Source organism: Papilio machaon, chromosome 10 (assembly GCF_912999745.1).
Source record: "Papilio machaon chromosome 10, ilPapMach1.1, whole genome shotgun sequence".
Lineage (NCBI taxonomy): Eukaryota > Metazoa > Arthropoda > Insecta > Lepidoptera > Papilionidae > Papilio > Papilio machaon.
The window spans coordinates 2,726,658-2,746,666 of NC_059995.1; the positions used below are offsets into that span (position 1 = coordinate 2,726,658).

Here is a 20,009-nt window from a genome sequence, read left to right on the forward strand (position 1 = left end):
AAATATACTTGTGACAGATTGAATTTAATGAGGCAGGTGTTTAAGCGTAATTGTAAGTAATTACTTGAGCTTATAACTAATAGTTGTTAATAATTAATTACAGCTAGATACTCGTATTTGTTGCATGGAAATATCGAAAATATTCACAAGAAACATGTTATTTGCCTCAAAAAAATACTTATGTGATTGTTCTTATTTACCTACATACATACAGCTCGTTATAAAAAAGATCTTTCTTCATTCACAAAGATGTTACAAGGGTATCAAAAGTCCAGAGTTGCTTTCAGAAATGGTTTGGATGTGTTCGCTGAAGTGAAGGCACACTAGTGCTGTTGTAAAATCTTTACCCGTTGCCCAGTCATCAAACCCATTAAGCAATATCCGTCCACGAACGACCCTTCGTTTCGACTATTACAGGACAATTTCCATGAAGGGAATTCGTTTTCGTTCCATACATTGGACTCTGAATTAAAGATTTTAGAAATTAGTTACATATGAATAGTAATTTATTTTTAAAGATTACTTAATTTAAATGGTGTTCAAAACATGGCAACTCAAACATTAATTTACATCACACCACACTAACTCTATATCTTCTATACCGATCACCGATCATCTTGACAAAACTAATATTGAATTAAAGAATTATAACAAAGCTCCGATCAACAGCTACAATACTTAATGCATAATTTCAAAGCAATTTCTAAAGCTCGTTTAATTTTCCAATCTAAATAGTTATATCATGAAAATGATGCTAGTTTTAGCCAATGCCGAGAAACTCTAATGCACTTGGGGTGAAGTTAAATCTATGCAGATATAAAATAAAATAAAATTGCAATGTCTGTATGTAATCTATACTAATACTAATATAGTAATCTATAAATAAGAAATATCTTATTAATTGTTTGTTTCCATTGAATAAGCTACGAAACTACTAAACCGATTTAAAAAAAATCTCTCACTGCTGGGAAGCTAAACTATTCCTAGGTCACAGGCTTTTCTTAATTCCGGACGAAGTCGCGGACAACTGCTAGTATCAAAATAAAATTGTCACATTTCATGCACATGCGTTAATTAAAGCAAAAAACCGTAAGAAACGACTGAATTAAAATATATGATGAGCTAATTAAGATTTATGAAAGAGTTTTTTCATACTATGTCGACCCCTCGTAGGGAAAAGGACAGGCTAATGATAATAATAAATGTTTGCGACCTGAAGAAACATTTTAATAATAAGTTCCATGCGGACGAAGTCCTGGGCACCAGCTAGTTAACAAATAAATAAGTTAAGCGACCGCTTTGCACTCGAAGAGAACGTTTACTTCGGTTCCCTCGGGCGATAGTGCTTGTAGAATTCCACTATCGTAACACTTACATTAGTAGGTATTGTCCCTTCCATTCCCATTGACGGAAAAGAGACAATATAATGAATTAATAAAAGTGATATATAATTAATTTGCAGATGCAAAATGCATAACGAGCGTCGGTGGCTCAGGGGTTAAGCACTTGACTTGCAATCTGCAGGTCCTGGGTTCGAATCCCGCCATGTGTTTTTCGATTTTCGACTTACATATGTACATTTATCCGACGTTCTTACGGTGAAGGAAAACATCGTGATGCAACCTGCACATATCTGAGAAGAAATTCAATGGTATGTGTGAAGTTAACCAACCCGCACTTGGCCAGCGTGGTTGACAATGGCCTAGTCACCCCTAAATTGGGGTAGGCTCCGAGCCCCTCGGTGGGGACGTATAGTGAGCTGATGATGATGATGATGATGAGATGCAAATTAACTTTAAACAAATTATTGCATTACTTCCTGTTCCATGACAACGTATAATAAATAATGTTTCATCTGTCTTTTTTAACGTCACAAATCGAAAAAACTCATACCGATTTTTAATACGCTTTTAATTATTACACAAAAGACATTCACCTTAATTTAAAAACTTGGACGTAATATCTTAAGCATATCATAGGCTACTATTTTTATTCAATTTTAAGTTTGTTATCTTTACTAATATTATAAGGAAGATAGGTTATTTTCTTTTTTATTTGCATTGAATAGGCTCTGAAAGTACTGAAACAATTTAAATAATTCTTTCACTGTTTGGAAGCTACACTATCCCCGAGTGACATAGGCTATATTCATTACTAGATTTTTTAATTCCGTGCGGACGAAGTCGAACTGCTAAATCATTGGTAATTTACAAAAGCCAATCCGTAACAATTACGAATATATAAAATTGATTAGTTGTGATAATACTGCACTACAAAAATCTCGAATGTATCGTCAAGCGGATGTGTAGTCAAGCGTTTGTTAAAACATTACAGGATATGAGAATTATCAAAATTTTTAATATTATAGTTTAGTTTTCGTAATAATTTTTTCTGTTTTACATTTATTACAATCTTACTTAATATTATAAATGCGCATGTTTAAATGGATGGATGTTTGTTGAAATTTGGCATAGATGTAGAACATAGGCTACATATTAGGTCCTTACATATGAAATTGGCGTTTTTCGTACTGGCCACTTTAATCACGAATTTCTCCTCTTTGGTAAGGAATTCCAAATTCAAATTTGTACAGCTATAGACTCATGTATTTGTGGTTCGATTACCGTCATTCATTTGTTTTTTTTCTTCTGTTTTTTTCTGTTTGCGTCACTCATTTTACAAAATGGAAAACTTAAAATATCGCATTATTTACGAGTACGAGTTCCGCCGTGGCACTAGTGCTGCGGAAACGACTCGAAGGGTGAATGATGTGTATGGCGGTCGTGTTGCAAAAGAAAACACAGTTCGTTTTTGGTTCCAACGTTTTCGTTCTGGAAATTTCGATCTGCAGAACAAGCCCCGTGGACGGCCTGAGACTCAAGTTGATAATGAAGAGTTGAAGGCTATTGTGGAAGCGGATCCATCGCAAACCACGTCCGAGTTAGCTGCAGGCTGCGATGTTAGTGATAAAACTGTTTTAATTGACTTGAAGTAAATTGGGAACAATAAAAAGCTTGAAAGGTGGGTACCTCACGAATTGACTAAAGCAAACCGGCAAACGCGCGTCGACTGTTGCGTTACATTACTAAACCGGCACAATAATGAAGGTATTTTAAACCGAATCATTACCTGTGATGAAAAATGGGTTCTTTACGATAATCGGAAGCGCTCAGCGCAATGGTTGGATCCTGGCCAGCCAGCCAAATCCTGCCCCAAGCGAAAATTAACCCCAAAAAAGTTACTTGTAAGCGTTTGGTGGACTAGTGCCGGTATTGTTCATTACAGTTTTCTCAAATCTGGCCAGACTATTACGGCTGATGTCTATTGTCAGCAATTGCAAACCATGATGGAAAAGTTAGCGGTTAAACAACCTAGGCTGGTCAATCGCTCCACGCCACTGCTGCTTCACGACAACGCTAGACCACACACTGCGCAACAGACGGCTACTAAATTAGAAGAGCTTCAATTGGAAAGTCTAAGACATCCTCCGTACTCCCCGGACCTTGCTCCAACAGATTACAATTTTTTTCGAAATTTGGATAACTTCTTGCAAGGGAAAAAATTCAACTCCGATGGGGCAGTCCAAATCGCCTTCAAAGATTTTATTGATTCCCGTCCGACTAGTTTTTTTAGTAAAGGGATCAATGAACTACCTATGAGATGGCAAAAGTGCATAGAAAATAATGGTTCATACTTTGATTAATTAAATATATTATATTAAAAAATATTCGACTTTTTGTTCCTCCCATACAAAACGCCAATTTCATATGTAAGGACCTAATATTAAATAGGCAAAATATGCCTCACTGATATATCAAATGAACGAATTTAATAGATCGAAATTTGACTATTGAGCGTTAACAGGTAAAAAGAAACTGACACCTGTCGCATTGTTACGGACCTTTTTTTTTATAAGAGAAGGGGGCAAACGAGCTGCGGGAACACCAAGGTGTCCATCGACGCCCATGGACACCTGCAATACCAGAGGAATCGCAGATGCGTTGCCGGCCTTTGAGATGGTGATACGCTCGCTTCTTGAAGGACCCTAAGTCGTATTGGTGCGGGATGGTCATAAAAATTGACAAACGTCTCATAAGTGGTCTCTCACGCGTTTACTTACCAGACCATGTACTACTACCGTCGTAAGAAATGTACAAAAACATATTGTCATCCCTTTATTTCTGTTTGTAAAACCAGAGACAGGTTACTCACAGAATTTAGATGATTGTTGCATTTCCTTTCCCCTACGTTAATCTAAGAAATGTAATTAGCGGACAGTTTTTTAGATTTATTTAAAGAGAACGTTTAACATCTAAAAACAGCGCAATATGATTTTGTATGTTGTACTAGTAAATATATGTATAATTTTAAAACACAGGTAATTAGTACCCACTCTATTAGGGTAAAGTGACCTGGAATTAGTTATTAATATTATAAGCTATGCGTGCTTAGTCTATCTTCATTAAGTAACGAGCTTGGAGCAAGACAAACTGCTAGTATCGATCTAACAAATATCCCTGGGGACAGAGCTTTCAAATTAAGCCTTTGCTTGTTCAAGGTAATCGATCATTTCCATTCAGTTTACTTGTGCACGATACTGGCCTGATGTAAAATATTTATAACGTAAAATTAGTTTTTATATAATTTTATAGATAACAGGTTTTGCATTGCAAAAAATAAGGGCTCTATGAAATTTTTGTATGATATTTTGGTATAAAACAACTCATACAATACATACACACAAATAAATTTAACAGTGGTAGACGCCAGGAACAACAACATCCGTTGCACGAATGGCCCGACTCGTACGGTGAAAACAATGACCAAACGGAAGACAGAGAACAGGAAGCAATTCCTCGTTTTGTTTGATGAGTGCCGGTGGCCTATTTCTTAGTCCTAATTTCGATCCCATCCTTTTCTTATAAGAAAATTATGGGAAGGAGAAGTAGATTTATCGTAGGAGAAGCATAGGAAAAGGAAATATTATTTTTCTGTGCGTCCCCTCCTCCGGCGATTAAAGGTAGGCAACGCATCTGCAATAGCGGATGTCTATGGGCAGCCGTCGCTTCGCAATTTCTGTGAATTCAGTTGGCCGCTCACTCGTTTGCCATCTTATTATGCAAAAAAAATGAACGGAAAGTTAGTATAAAAAAATATATAATATATGTTCATACTTCTACAAGTACATTTATCACGTCATAGATAAATAGATGAAAAAACTATTGTATTTCTGCTGCCTACAGAAATAAAGGGATTTCTCTCTCGATTCAAAACAAATCCTTTTGTAATAAGGCGGAGGAACAAATTTGACAGTTCCACTGAGCCGCGCACAAATTTGATTTTGTATTTTAGATATTTGTTCGCTGGTACCATCGTTACGGGACTTAGAGTGATGCTTTTGGAAAAGTTACACACAATGAAAATGCAAGAATATTGTGCTATGTTTCTGACAAGGCTAAGGTGAAATTTGTTAAAAATTATATAATTCTGTTGAAAATAAAAGTATTTGTATGGATGTATAATTAACAAAAGGTTTTTCATGTAAAAAAAAAAGTTTTCAGTTTTTGAAGAAAGTATAATCTTACTAATATTATAAATGCGAATGTCTGGATGGATGGATGTTTGTCTGAAGATATCTCCATAAAAGCCCAACAGATCTTGATGAAATTTGGCAAAGATGTAAAACATAGGCTGGCAAAACACTTAGGCAACTAAATAAGTTTTTTTTTTTAATTCTGCGCGGACGGAGTCGGGGGCGATAGCTCTAGTATCATGATAAATATATTGATTTTTTAGATTTAAAAAAAAATTGCCATGATCAAAAAAACCCATAGCAATAAAGTTAAGATGAGTAGTGTAATCAATGTACATTTATAACTTTATTTAAGAATAAAAAATAAACTCCTCCTAAGAATAAAAAAATAAAAAATATGAGTATTTAGAGGATATATAACTTCAAACTTTCATGGTTTTAAAATATCGGGAGCTCAAACAGCCTAATCGTGGTAAGAATCCCGTTTCTTACGAACATTATATTTAGAAGATGTTTATCTGCTATTAAATCAGAACAGTGATAATCATCAACGTTGTTTAGTATTGTCGATGTCGAAATTGTGTCAAAGGACCAAAAGTATGGGTCGCCCTTTTTACTGATGTAGACAACAAGATGTTGCTAGATGCGAAATAGGCTTTCATATATTTATTTTTCTTATTTTTCTATTATCTTTCCTATTTCTAAGATGTTGAGCACCTCAAATTATTTTATCGGAATCTTATCTTTCTATAAAAAGGTTCGTAAGTAGGAAACATGTGCAGAACAATGTATGCATCCAAGAAATAGTATTTTGCAATAGCGTTTGATCAGTGTTTTGCCTTCATTCGATACGTTGATTTGAAAAACAAGGCTATCATTTTTATTACCGCTCAAAGTCAGTATTGCATACTTTAATAGCTCGCTAACATCGTTGATGACTACAAGAAAACTTTAGAATTCTGGTAATTAACAATTAATTACTTTTTAAGTATTTTCATTTTTTATGTTTAATTCTTATTTTATTTCTACTTTCGACCTCAAAGGCCTTTAATCTTTTGTTTTCCTGTGTTATATACACCAACGTTTTTTTCTTGGGTATTATGGCTTAGTTAATATTATTTTTTAAATTACAAGTAATTAATTTATTGCGTGATAATTATTTTATTGTCTGTCTAATGTAAATAAAGTGCCCATTAGAACTATATCGAACTGTTATCGCTAATACTTTATCTAGTCATTTAAAATTATATTAATTATTAATTTATGTTTAAATATATTATCTATCTTTTGTTACGATTTTTAAATTACAAAAACGTGTTATTTTAAAATTTTGTACTTTGTATTATCTGACCGCTTCATTTGACACATTTTTTTTGTTAGAATATGCTTATAAAATATACTTGAGATCTACTTAATTACCGTGAGTTTCTAAGACCAAAATCTCCATTTAAAATTTATCTCTGTTTTGTCAAAGATAATGACAGGGATGGTGCTATGTTTCGTAAATAGATTATCATCTCAAAAACCCACGGTTAGTCTGACAATTTGGCATATGATATCCTATTTAAATAATTATCTGTGGTTACATTTATTAAAGGAAATTATGAAAAAATGGTACTCACATAATGCATGAGATAGTTACATATGATTTTGAGTCAATGTTATTTTTACGTCAGTGACGGATAAGGTCGTGGTAGGAGCGCGCGCGCCGTTTACTACGCACTGCGCCGCACGCACTCGCAATATCAAAAATGAGAAATCAAATATATGTAAAATTATTTTTCAGTTGCACAGTCCTATCAATACTAGTGTTTTTATATTTATCACTAAAAGATTTAACTCGTCCTCGTGAAAGTGTTTTAATCAATACTAAAATCTACGAATTAGAACAAAATATAGATAAAATAATAGAAAAAGTGTCGAATACAAGAGACAAAATGGACACCACTATTAAAAATTTGTTCTCCAATGAATCTGATTTGAAATATATATTGCAATGGACATCTTCGAAGAATGTACCGTTTGTGTATATGGGTGAAGGCAGAAAAGGTTTTATTGATAGGAAGTGTCCATACACGAACTGTTTTGTTACAGGAGACAAGAAATATCTCGGTGATTATACAAAATTCGACTTGATCGCATTCGCCGGTCCCGAAGTGGTGAGGATGAATAATATTTTTCTGCCTACTAAACGATCTCCTCATCAAAAGTATGTATTCGCGACAATCGAATCCGCGGACAACTATCCAGTATGTTCAAATAGGTTCGATGGCTTCTTTAATTGGACCTGGACGTATAGGTTGGATTCTGAAGCGAAATGGGGTTACATCGTGATTCGAGATTCGGATAAAAAAATAATAGGACCTAAGAAGGATATGAATTGGATGAAATTAGAGGAAATGAATCCGGTTACTGAAGAATTAAAGATGAAATTAAAAAGTAAAACAAAAGCTGCAGCTTGGTTTATATCAAATTGTTATTCGAGAAGTGGTCGCGAAAGATTCGTTAAAGAGTTGCAAGGTTACTTAAAGCAATATAAGTTAGATGTGGACATCTATGGAGCTTGTGGACCTTTAAAGTGTGGACGAGACCACGAAGATGAGTGCTATAATATGATTGAAAAGGATTATTATTTTTATTTAGCATTTGAAAATTCATTTAGTGAAGATTACGTGACAGAGAAGTTATTGCATGGGTTGAAACATAATGCTGTACCGATTGTTTACGGCGGAGCGAACTACACTAGGTAAGATTTTTTATTGACAAATGTGACAATCATTATTTAATTTAAATAGTAATCTATATATATAAAAGAAAGTCGTATATATCTATATATATAAAAGAAAGTTGTGTTAGTTACACCATTTATAACTCAAGAACGGCCGAATCGATTTGACTGAAAATTGGTGAGCAGGTAGCTTAGAACCAGGAATAGGACATAGGATAATTTTTACCCCGTTTTCTTTTTTTTTTATTCCGCGCGGACGGAGTCGCGGGAAAAAGCTAGTCAAATATAAAATTCTTCTCACTTACGCCATAATAATAAAATCTCAAATATTTGATACATTGATACCTACTATTAGTTGTGAAAAATTCTAAACGCAATATTGAATAATTATGTAAAATTTGTGTAGTGTTTACTTTTCTTCATTAATATACATAATTAATATAAATGTGATAGTTTAGGTAGGATGGTAGAAGGTAGATGGTGTTGGAAGATATCTCAACGGATCTTGATGAAGAACACATAGGTTTCTTATTAGTTTTTTTAACTCCGCGCGGACGGTCTCGAGTGCGACAGCTAGTTGTCTATAAACATACATCACAAGGTTTCCTGAAGCAGAAACTCTTGTATATAATCTGTTTTTTTTTTTAACTTATAATCAAATACTGAGAATAATATAGTTATTGCTAATATCGTAGCATTGGATATGCAGTACTTATAAAGTAAAAAGAACTACTCACAAAAAATAATATATAAGAATGAGGTAAGAAAAGCTTGTTACCAGTTCTTGATCCTTATAGCGACTTAAAACACATTGTTTAGTTTTCATCGGCTTAATTTATGTTTGCAACTTATGAAAGATAATTGTAATAAGCTCGGTGAAACTGTATTTGTACACATGTAATTTTATTATTTATTAGATGTAAAATTGTTTCAGGTTTATGCCCGATGGGATTTATTTAAACGCACGTGATCTTGGATTTGAGAAATTGGCAGTGAAAATGTACGAACTTATTAAATCACCAGAAAAATACGCTGAATATTTTCGATGGAAAGATCATTATTCATATTACAGAAGACACGAGAGTTTGGAAACTGATGATTATTGTAGATTTTGTTCCATTCTTAATGAAGATGAACTAGTTAAAAAAACAACGATATACAAACATTTTAGAAAATGGTGGGACCCACCAAATAGATGTTAGAAACTAATTAAAATATGTTTTAACGATAAATTGAAAGACTGTATTGAGTAGTAAAATTATAACTGTAAGAATTAAAACTTTAAGACAATGTTTTAATTAGGAATTCAATCAAGTAAAGATTTTGTACATAAGCTTATAATCAAATGGACTATCCATTTATTGTATAAAAGAATAAGGTAGGTATATAAATTCTTGGTGGATATTATAAACTGACAATCAAAGGAGTAAATCAAACGGTTTCTGTTTTTTAACATGAAATAACTAGCATATTATTTTACGCACTCCACTCTTAGACGTAGTCACAATGATTGGACCTTCTGGCGTTCTCGTCAGTTCCTCTTATGAAACTTGAACAATCTTTAGTGCACCTGTCGAAGGCAGAAGGCCTTTCGCTACTACATTGTGAAAAATATATATTTATATTTAAGATAAGCAATAAAACATCATGTTTACAAAATACATGTATACGGACGCTCAAATTTTATTAGTTTTATAGATATGAGTATTCAATGCATGTACCATTTGTTAATTTTATCTACAATACAATACCACTCATCGTATTGAATTACTTATGCAGAATGCACGATTGCATTTCACAAAAATGAGAATATAACATAGACCAGGGATTCCCAAAGGGGTCGACATTGAACTTAAAGCATTACTAATTCTCTCTCCGTCTTCTTCTATTGACCTAAGTCAGAATAAATAATAATAATAATAATAATAATTGATCTTAAAAGTAGGTAATTTGGCCATAGGGTTCTGTGGTAACGGTTCATTTTGGAAAAGGATGTCACTTGTCCAAAATAGTTTGGGGATCCCTGACGTAGACAATATATTTCTAAATACCTATATAATAAAGCTAAGATGTTATAACATAAATTTACATAATTTTTGTTTTGCAGCCACCTGAATTCGCCGAAATAGCGAAGCGACCGTTGCCCATAAACATCCGCAATTACAGATGCGTTGCCAACCTTAAATCGATAGAGGAGTAAACATATAAAAAGTGGATACTTCAGGCTTCCACTTCTACGTCAAATCGTCTTTCTATCTTTTCCTTACAAGAAAAGGGTGGGAAGGGTAGGGGACTAAGATTAGGTCTGCGGCAAGCACACTCGTCAGACGAAACGCGGAAATGCTTCCACTTCACGCCTGTCTTCTGCGCGGTCGTGGTATTGCACCGGACAAATCGACCCATTCGTGCAACAGATGCCTTTTTCCTGGCGTCTACCATTGTCATTTTTGTTAATAATTTCAAAAGAATTATTTGTTTACGATTACGGTATTAAATAGATTGGCTGTATTAATTTTGATTATAGATGATGCTTGCTATAATTATGTAATTAAAGTACCCAACATACACTTGCTTTAATTCTAGAAGCTTACGAGTAAATAATTAAAGACGTTACCCTTTGTACATCATGTAAATACTTTATCTTTCCTCTCGCATTTTCCAATAGAAAATTATGTAATGTAAAATTAACGTCAAACCTGACTATAAATTAAAGCATTTATTTTTAAACCAGACTTTCATTCATACATTTTAAAAGTGTTACGATTTTTTACTTTAATTATTAAAAAGATGTCTTCTTAAATAATTTTGTTCACACCTGTACGCATTAATAAACAACACCATCATGTACCATAGCAAAACACACTGTATTTTGCAACTTGTGCAAAGATCTAGGCTAGATTTTACGCGACAGTACATATATAGGCTGTTTCATTGTAAGTTTGTAAACCTGTACAGTTCTGTGCCAAATTAAAATAAAAGTATCTACGATTGTAACCAGTGATATTAATACTTATGTCTAATGTTTATAAAGCAAATCGCCCCTTCAATATTCATTTATACCTTGATAACAATGAAACGATGTTCAAATAAGACATTGTTGCGTTTAATTTTATGAATACTATTTAGTTTTTATTATCTAACTAGCTGTTGCCCACGACTCCGTCCGCGCGGTATTAAAAAAAAACATAATAAGTAGCCTATGTATTCTTCCAGACTAAGATCTACATGTATACCAAATTTTATCGAGTTCCATTGAGCCGTTCTGGAGATACCTTCAAACAAACATCCATCCATCCATCTAAGCATTCGCATTTATAACATTAGTACGATGTTATTCAATGTTATGTTTATGTTCATGTATTGTATGACTATTTCAAAGTAAGCTCCCGTAGTACAGACGAAATGACTGATCTAGTAAAATATACTGTTTTTTAAATTAACTTAAGGTTATTAATATATTTTTCAAAAACAAGGCAACAACAGACACTTACTGTCGGGTAGATTGTTTGTTTTTTTAATTTTATAATAATACTTTAACTAGCCAGTGTTACTCAGGAATTAGGATTCTAGTAGTGAGAGAATTTTTAAATATATTCGTATCTCAGCATCCAACTTTTTCCGAATCTATATCTATATATATGTCGCAATCAGAAGAAGAAATCAACTTTAATAAATCGAAATTAGAACACGAGCTATGTTCGAAGAGACTTCTTGTACGATGCGCGTCTGACATTAGTCATTCTGGAAATATGGTTCGTAGCTAAAGCATTGTTCGTTGTACATGAGCCTGTGAATCAATTATAACGAGTTGAGAAGTGATAAGCAGTGTATTCCTTGAATCCGATATTACCCATAGCCGCCCACAAGTGATCTCAATCAATAATAATTCTGATAGCGAGCCACCCCGGCCGTTATCAGAAGTGGGATCCATATCGGTTCAAGTCGTAATTGAGAAAATGGAGATGAGCGCAATTTTTTCAGTTGGTATTTGTGAAATTTTCCGTGAAATATGACATTGAGAAAAGAAAAGAAATAACATGACGTTTCCACCCGTCATTAAGGAAAATTATTCCGACTACGCAATTAATTTGGTAGAACGTAAATAAGAAACGTTGATGTGGAAGATTATGATAAATTTATTTGATTTTGAGTACGATCTAGAGGTTTCAGCAACTAAATACGCAAACGAAGTATGCGTGAGTCGCTACGTAGCAGTACGAGGTATACGCAAACCGATACAAGTGAGCCGCTAACATAATTTGGGAATCCTATGGCACACAATAATTTGAAGAAAACTATTTCGAAGATAAATTACGAGGAAAGAAAGAAAAATTCAACGCGCATGCACGGATCCATGACATTATGCTTCTAGAAACCAAACGTCAAAAGAAAATAATTGAAAAAAATATGAAGTTGATATTGCAGAATGATTACGTAAAAATGTATTGCTACATGAATAATAACAAGCCACCTCAGACATTGGTTCAGCATGGGCTTTGAATTATTATTTGGAGCAGCGGTGCCCGATATCCGAAATAACACCTCAAACCAATCCTTGAGTACAAGTCTCAAAATAATTCAATGCGGGTTAATACGGAAGTCCAAAATGATCATCAACAATTAAGAAACGATATTCTAGAACAGAATGAAACGAATTGAAATTGGAAAGAAGGCTTGAAGAGCAAGGTAGACGCAAGGGGTCTAGAGGTCTCCCAAAAGCAGTTGGGTCGTGCAACCTATTGAATGCTTTGAATGCATTCTGCGTGAATGTGTGTTCTTTCATATCAACAGTAGTTGGTTTCAACTTAATCATCCGGTGAGTTCGTTTCTGTACTATTTTGTGTGTTTTAGCTGTTATGCTATTGGGCACTAGTCGTGACGTATTCTTGTAAAATTCGATAATTTAAAACTATTGGTTTAATGTGTGGCACCAAAATAATAGTTCAATTAGTATTTCGGTTATTTGTGCAATGCAGTTATTGTTCGGAGTTATTTAGTGAGTGGTTTTTTTTTTACATTTTGGGATTTTTATTTCTCATTAATCAATAATGTCATGTCAATTTTGTAATTAAAGGATGTTGTTTTCAATGATTGACGTTTCAGAAAAATAAAACTGATTGTCAAAATTTAAAAATATAGCGATTTCTTTGAATGTCAACTGACATAACCTGACAGTTTTAATGAAAATTATTTAAACAGAAATGAATTAAATCGTGTAGCTGTTTCTTAAAAGCGAAAATGTGTTTAGACGTGATTAGATTTAACAGATAGTAAACTCTTCTCGGTAAACGGTAAACTTAAGAAAGTTCAATTAAATTCATTTTCTTGTTTATGGCTTTCCCTTAGCGGATTGGGCCTTCGGTCTTAAGTTACTATTGCAAGTAAACAAATGAGACATTGACTACTTCAAACGGTTCTGTGTCTAGGAGTTAATGTGGGTGTCGCAAAGATGTTAGAATTAACGAGTGCAATTCAGTAAAATTTGTAAAAACGGGTTGGCATTGATATTAAATCTTTGGGTTTTAATGTAATCACAATATGCTTACGAGAATTTGAATCTGGTGCCTAGGAGCTATGCTTGCTAAAAAAAAAAAAAGGACTTGGAGGAGGAGGAGGAGTTTGCTACTAACTGAATGAAAATATGGCATGTAATGACAGGATGTTTTCATTACGAATGTTATTGTTATTTCTTTACCGATTATTTTTCCTTTACTTAACGTCAAAACTTTAAAATATGTAAATTGTGAATAAGGAAGTTTGACTTCTACTAAATTTAAGAAGTAAATCTTTGAAATGATGTTGTCGACGTTATCGTACGAAATGACATTTGGTGCAGATGGTTTGATTGTTTGAGCCATGTTGCCATGAGTTAGTAACGGAGAGAATTTTGTATTGGAGATATTAATGTCCTTAAGGTCAAACATTCTTACAGTTAATTGATATGATTATTAACTATTCGTAAATCGTAATGATGCGTATGATGTCAGAATAAGACGAGCGGTGTGACACAGTAATCTCTGCGGTTTCGTTTTGTTTTTGCAGATGTACAATATGAAGGAAGTCTGTTATGAGGATAGCACGGGGACGTGCTAATGTCAGTATGGCCGAGACTGGCGGGTTTAAGCCACTGCAGCAGCGTCTGCGTGGCAGCGGTTGGTGGATACCAGCGACGTTTGCAGGATTGCAAAGCTTGATGCAAGATAAGTCGAGTTGATAATGAATTTGGTGATATTTAGTAAAGCTAATTTGTAACAGAAACTCGGGTAAAGATCTCTATCGGCCGTATTGTGTTCGACCGTACCAGTAGTTATTACGTCGTAACCGTAGCCCTGTGGAAATCGGTATCTCTTGGGGCAGCTCAAGTAGTCCGTGGGTGAGCGGTGCGCGTTCTACTCTGGCGGAGGTCGGGGTCAGGAGGACCGGTTTGTGTAACTGTCATGTCACGGGGTGACAGGCAGGGGTCTCAAGGACCATGGTGTGGAGCTGTCACATCACAGGGTGACGGGCAGAGGTCTCGAGGACCGTGATGTGGAACTGTAACGTCACAGGGTGACGGGCAGAGATCGAGGTCTGGAGGACCGCAGTGTGTGTGATGCACTGACCTCTATAAATGGACAGGCTGAAAGACGTGGTGTTTTGTGTAATTGATTTTTGATTTTCGCTATTTTGGCGTTGACTGTATTTTTGGTTGGTAGAGGTAGTGATGATTCAAACTAATAATAGGAATAGAATTAACTGTTACTAACGTGAACATGCACTTTTAGGGCAGAACTAAGCAAAAGCTATCATTTCCAGACAAATAGCCTATCCATTTGTACAAATCGGTGGTGTGATATCACGGTAACACACGTGTTTGGTCGGCCGGAGAGCCGTGGAGAGAGATTCGGCGGGAGAGCCGTGGTGAAAGATTCGGCTAGAGAGCCGTTGAGTGAAATTCGGTCGAGAGGCCGTGGCGTTAGAGATCTTACTCGGTGGGTTTCTGGGAGATTGGGAGTAACTAACGTTGTAGAGTATTTAAGTTGATTTTAACGGCGGTGTCCCGTTAGATAACAGAAGTTGGGCCAGGAGTGGCCGAGCGTAACAAAATATTTCCTTGAGTTAATGTTCACATGCTAAGAGCACACTGAGGCCGGTGTTTGCAATCTAACATCACCCGAGGACGGGTGTTCGCAGGACGGCCGTGTCGCAATCAGAAGAAGAAATCAACTTTAATAAATCGAAATTAGAACACGAGCTATGTTCGAAGAGACTTCTTGTACGATGCGCGTCTGACATTAGTCATTCTGGAAATATGGTTCGTAGCTAAAGCATTGTTCGTTGTACATGAGCCTGTGAATCAATTATAACGAGTTGAGAAGTGATAAGCAGTGTATTCCTTGAATCCGATATTACCCATAGCCGCCCACAAGTGATCTCAATCAATAATAATTCTGATAGCGAGCCACCCCGGCCGTTATATATAAAAGAAAGTTGTGTTAGTTACACCATTTATAACTCAATAACGGCTGAATCGATTTGACTGAAAATTGGTGAGCTGGTAGCTTAGAACCAGGAATAGGACATAGGATAATTTTTACCCCGTTTTTTTTTTTTTTTATTCCGCGCAGACGAAGTCGCGGGTAAAAGCTAGTTAATAATAAAAGCATTGTTTTTGTTCTCCAATTAGATGTTGTTATAAAATGAATCTTTGATGATCAACGTCATTCCCATTATGGTTTTTAAAATAATAGTTGGTGAACATCAATTATCACAATAACACAATCGATTATTGTGTATTGAAGGGATTTAGTTGATTGTTTGCATTGGCTTTGTCGTGTGAACGTGACAATTCACAGGCTGAGGGTGTTATCTGAAATGACCCTTGTTATTCCAGTTGACTGTTTAAAGTTATTTGTGATAAGGAAAATTAATTTATTAAAAATATATTTTTTTAGCAAAATGATACCAAACTATCTTAGCTTGACGTATTGTTATCGCATGAAATGTATGGATAGTAAACCAAACTATAGAGGGTTTAACAGTTATCAAATAGTGGAGATTATAGTACTAAAAAGATCTGAATTTTATTATGTTGGGTTTATCCCATGTATATCTACGAGTGCAATTTAAGTTATAAATTTTTAGACCAAGCTAATTGAAAATGTTGAGACCTGAAAAAGGAAAATTTACATAATATGGTGACCAGGTTTCAAATAAGACAAAATATAATAACAAAGGCAAGCATTTTCTATAGTTCTAAAGGAGTATTTTCATAAGTCGTTAGCACCCGCAGCGCGAGAGATTTCCTATTCACGCATGCCGTAGCGCACGCATGCGAGAACCATTTTTATTAGGCATTAGGGCCTGCAAACGTTGAGTGTTAGTCCATTATACTTATCAACTGAGCGAGACAAGAGGCTTGCTTTACATTGACCTATCTCTTTCATTAATTGCCCTTAAGTGGAGACACCTCGTATGCTGTTTACCGATCGAATCATCTACTAATGAAATTGCGCCCTAATGATGAATAATTTAATCGTAAGTTTTCATATATTACTGTCATCCTTTTCATCGAGAAATTAATTTTGCAAAAGTATTTGACTAACCAAATTTGTATTTGGTTGGTATTTGAAAAACCAAAGAAAATTACTTCATATCAGACTAAATTATAATTAAAGTAAAAAGCTTTTTAATCAATAGTTTGCGTTTTAAACCACAATTATAGTTAATTTTTAATCATTTTAATAAATTTTGTAAATAATGAAACTTCTGTTAGTGTTTTGTTCGCGAGTACATATTTATTGCTATAAAATCGATAACCACGGGATTGCACACGTTTATGCAAGAACTATAAAACTATAGAACGAAATTCTATTCCGTATACATTTGAAATAAGCTTGTACGTCGTGCATTGAATTAGTTACTTTACGTTTATGGAATAAAGTTTATTTTAACATCACAATGTTTTAGATGGATATGAAATTTAAATTAGGTATATCAGCTATGTTGAAGGAAGTGTTAGCATAAATGTTTAAAAAAATCCTTCAGGATTAGAAATGTCAAATTTAAACTCCGTTAAATATGTTATATCAATAGCATCTGGGATTTTTTTTTAAATTTCATAATCGAACTCTAATTATTTAGAATTCAGAAGTTTAGTGAAGGAGAATGGCATATTTTAGCACTGCGACTTTATTTTTTTTTCTTGTTATTTATAGACTAGAAGTTTGGATGCCAGATATTAAAATAGAGATGTACAATACGATGATAATTTGGTAAGGTAAAAGATATGACAGCTTGATTTTTAATTCAGTTGTGGCGAAAATCCAGTTCGATTAATTGGCAAATTAACAACAAATTTATACTAGCTGTCTGGGGTTCAATTTTGTGTTGAATTTTTTCCATAAAGTTCAATTGATGTACCCTATTCAATATTGTTTTATACTCCTTTATTAGAGCTCCATAGAGTTATTCCGTTCATAAACAATTTTACCTTTTCCTTGCAACTTTGACAGCAGACGGATAATATTACCAAATGGGAAACCGTAATTTATACGCAACTTTTTAGGCTACGTGTTTTTAATCCAAATTTTATTTTTATACTGAGTTTATCTTAATTTATTAATACGGAAATATTTATAGAATGATCACACAACACACATGTAACAATAAATTATTAAATAATACGTTTCTGTTTGCGATTTGTATTACCCGGTTTGTTTGTTCGCAATTATTTTCACAGTTTTTGCTACTTCAGCAAATATTTAATTTGATTGGTAAATAAAGTACGGATAGGAAAATAATAATAATAAATTACGGATAAGACTATTGCTGCCAATAGACCCGATATAGTAATAATAGACCGGTCTGAGAGTTGTGTAATGTTATTCGATGTCACTATTCCACATGACGAGAATCTTGTGAAAGCTGAAAACAAAAAATTACTAAAATATTTAGACTTGAATCACGAGGTTGCCGCTATGTGGCGTATGAAATCGACTACCATTATTCCGACAGTCGTATTGGTGAATGGACTGATATCGAAGAGCTTCGACCAACATCTTAAGAAGCTCTCACTAAACAGTTGGATTAAGGACCTGATACAAAAGTCAGTTATTTTAGAAACCGCGGTCATAGGGAGGAGATTCCTGTCTCTGTAGTCCTTACCACTGGTTGCTTCAGTCATGGGATTCTGCAACCAGTGGTATACTATTTTTTTTAATAATATATTTTGTTATTTTTTTTTAAATGAATTATATGGATACTAATTTAATAACAATAATTATTATAAATTCATTACTTGCAAACTGTGTACATTGTTCGGAAGCTACAAACATTTATAAATAGATACAACAGTTACGTATCCCTTCGGATATGCAATATTGTGATAAGCAATACATTTGAAGAAACAGAACAAATACAACGAGGGCGGAAATAATTTCGTATTTACAACATTAGAAGGAATATGGCATTATTTAACATTAATGCCTAAAATCAAATACGACAGTATAACTCTTTCAGAAATTCTACTGACAAACGTCAACGTTTACACGTCATATTTTAACAATAGATATTTCTTGAGAATACGATGAGAAACAGATTTACATCACAATTCCACAGAACCGACAAGTTATGACCGAATAAGTTTTGACAAATAAGAAACATTTACACAGGTCGGTCTTGTACAAGGAAAAGTTAATATTTAATATTTCATTGCGAGGTGGATAATTTAATTTTTTAACCTGAGAATGATAGAGCCAATAAGTGAAGTAGATTGTGTGAACAGTCAAAGCTAAAATGTAAATAGGTAAGAGTAAAAGTTAAGGGATTTTTAGGATGTTTAGATGGAATACAAGTAAATTAATTAGCCTTAAAGTACAATACTGCTAATTTTCTTTTGGTCATGTGATACAAGATATTATTACTGTTTTTTTTTACAAATTCCCTGCTGAAGTTATATAAAGGATTTAGACATCATTTGAATTACTAACTACATGAAAAAAGTACACACCTCAAAGGTGTTTCGACAACATTGTAACTGAAAAAGGTATTCATAGGAAAAGTTTATCTTTCTGTTGTGCAAAGTTGTTGTTAGTTTAGCGGCCATATTGTTTGATGTTTTCAACTAAACGCGAACAAGTGAAAATATTTGTCTCCTCGTAAATTACGCACGTAAAAAGTTCAATAAATAAAACTACTAAAGTTTTATTTTATTTATTTATTACATGTATGTGTAAATAAAAAACGGATAAAGACAAACTCATTAGTTTTTCGATATCAAAGGACAGTTGGAAGTACAGTCAGCTTCATAAATATAGTGGCAGTCAAGATATCCAAATATATAGGAACACCTAAAGTGATCAATTATATAAGTACAACCAAAGTCATCAAATTAATTGAAGCATCCACTCTGCTCAAAAAGATCGAAGCGTTCACATCGTCATATATATGAGTACATTCAAAGTGCCCATAATTATAGTAACAGACAGAGCGTCAATAGTAACGAAGCATCGAAAGTATGCAAAAATATCGTAACATTAGACAAAATTGAACTCTGTCTCTATTCACTTAAGATACACTTTGAAATATACTACTTCTGTTAAATTCATTTGACATTTTATATCAACATAATAGGTTGTCTAATAAGTTCGTTCCGATTTTTAATAGGTAGCTTAGAATAGACCCGAATATATTACAATTATTGAAAACATATGACATGTTTAGATAACTCATGTTTAGTTCTTGAGTTATAAATAGTGTTAGGCGGCT

At 34.0% G+C, this 20,009-nt stretch overlaps 1 protein-coding gene across 2 annotated transcripts; it reads left to right on the top strand.

Moving 5' to 3' along the window:
* The first annotated feature begins 6,469 nt into the window (after nt 1–6,469).
* LOC106717474 (alpha-(1,3)-fucosyltransferase C) lies at nt 6,470–9,492 on the top strand. 2 transcript variants are annotated; one of them, XM_045679855.1, is made up of 3 exons: nt 6,470–6,495; nt 7,320–8,279; nt 9,196–9,492. In XM_045679855.1, the coding sequence occupies exons 2-3, from the start codon at nt 7,471–7,473 to the stop codon at nt 9,461–9,463; spliced, it is 1,077 nt and encodes a 358-aa protein (XP_045535811.1). In that variant the 5' UTR covers nt 6,470–6,495; nt 7,320–7,470; the 3' UTR covers nt 9,464–9,492. The 2 variants fall into 2 exon arrangements, with proteins under 2 accessions (XP_045535811.1, XP_014366829.2); XM_014511343.2 differs by lacking the exon at nt 6,470–6,495 and having other exon boundaries at nt 7,230–8,279.
* Nucleotides 9,493–20,009: the final 10,517 nt, after the last annotated feature.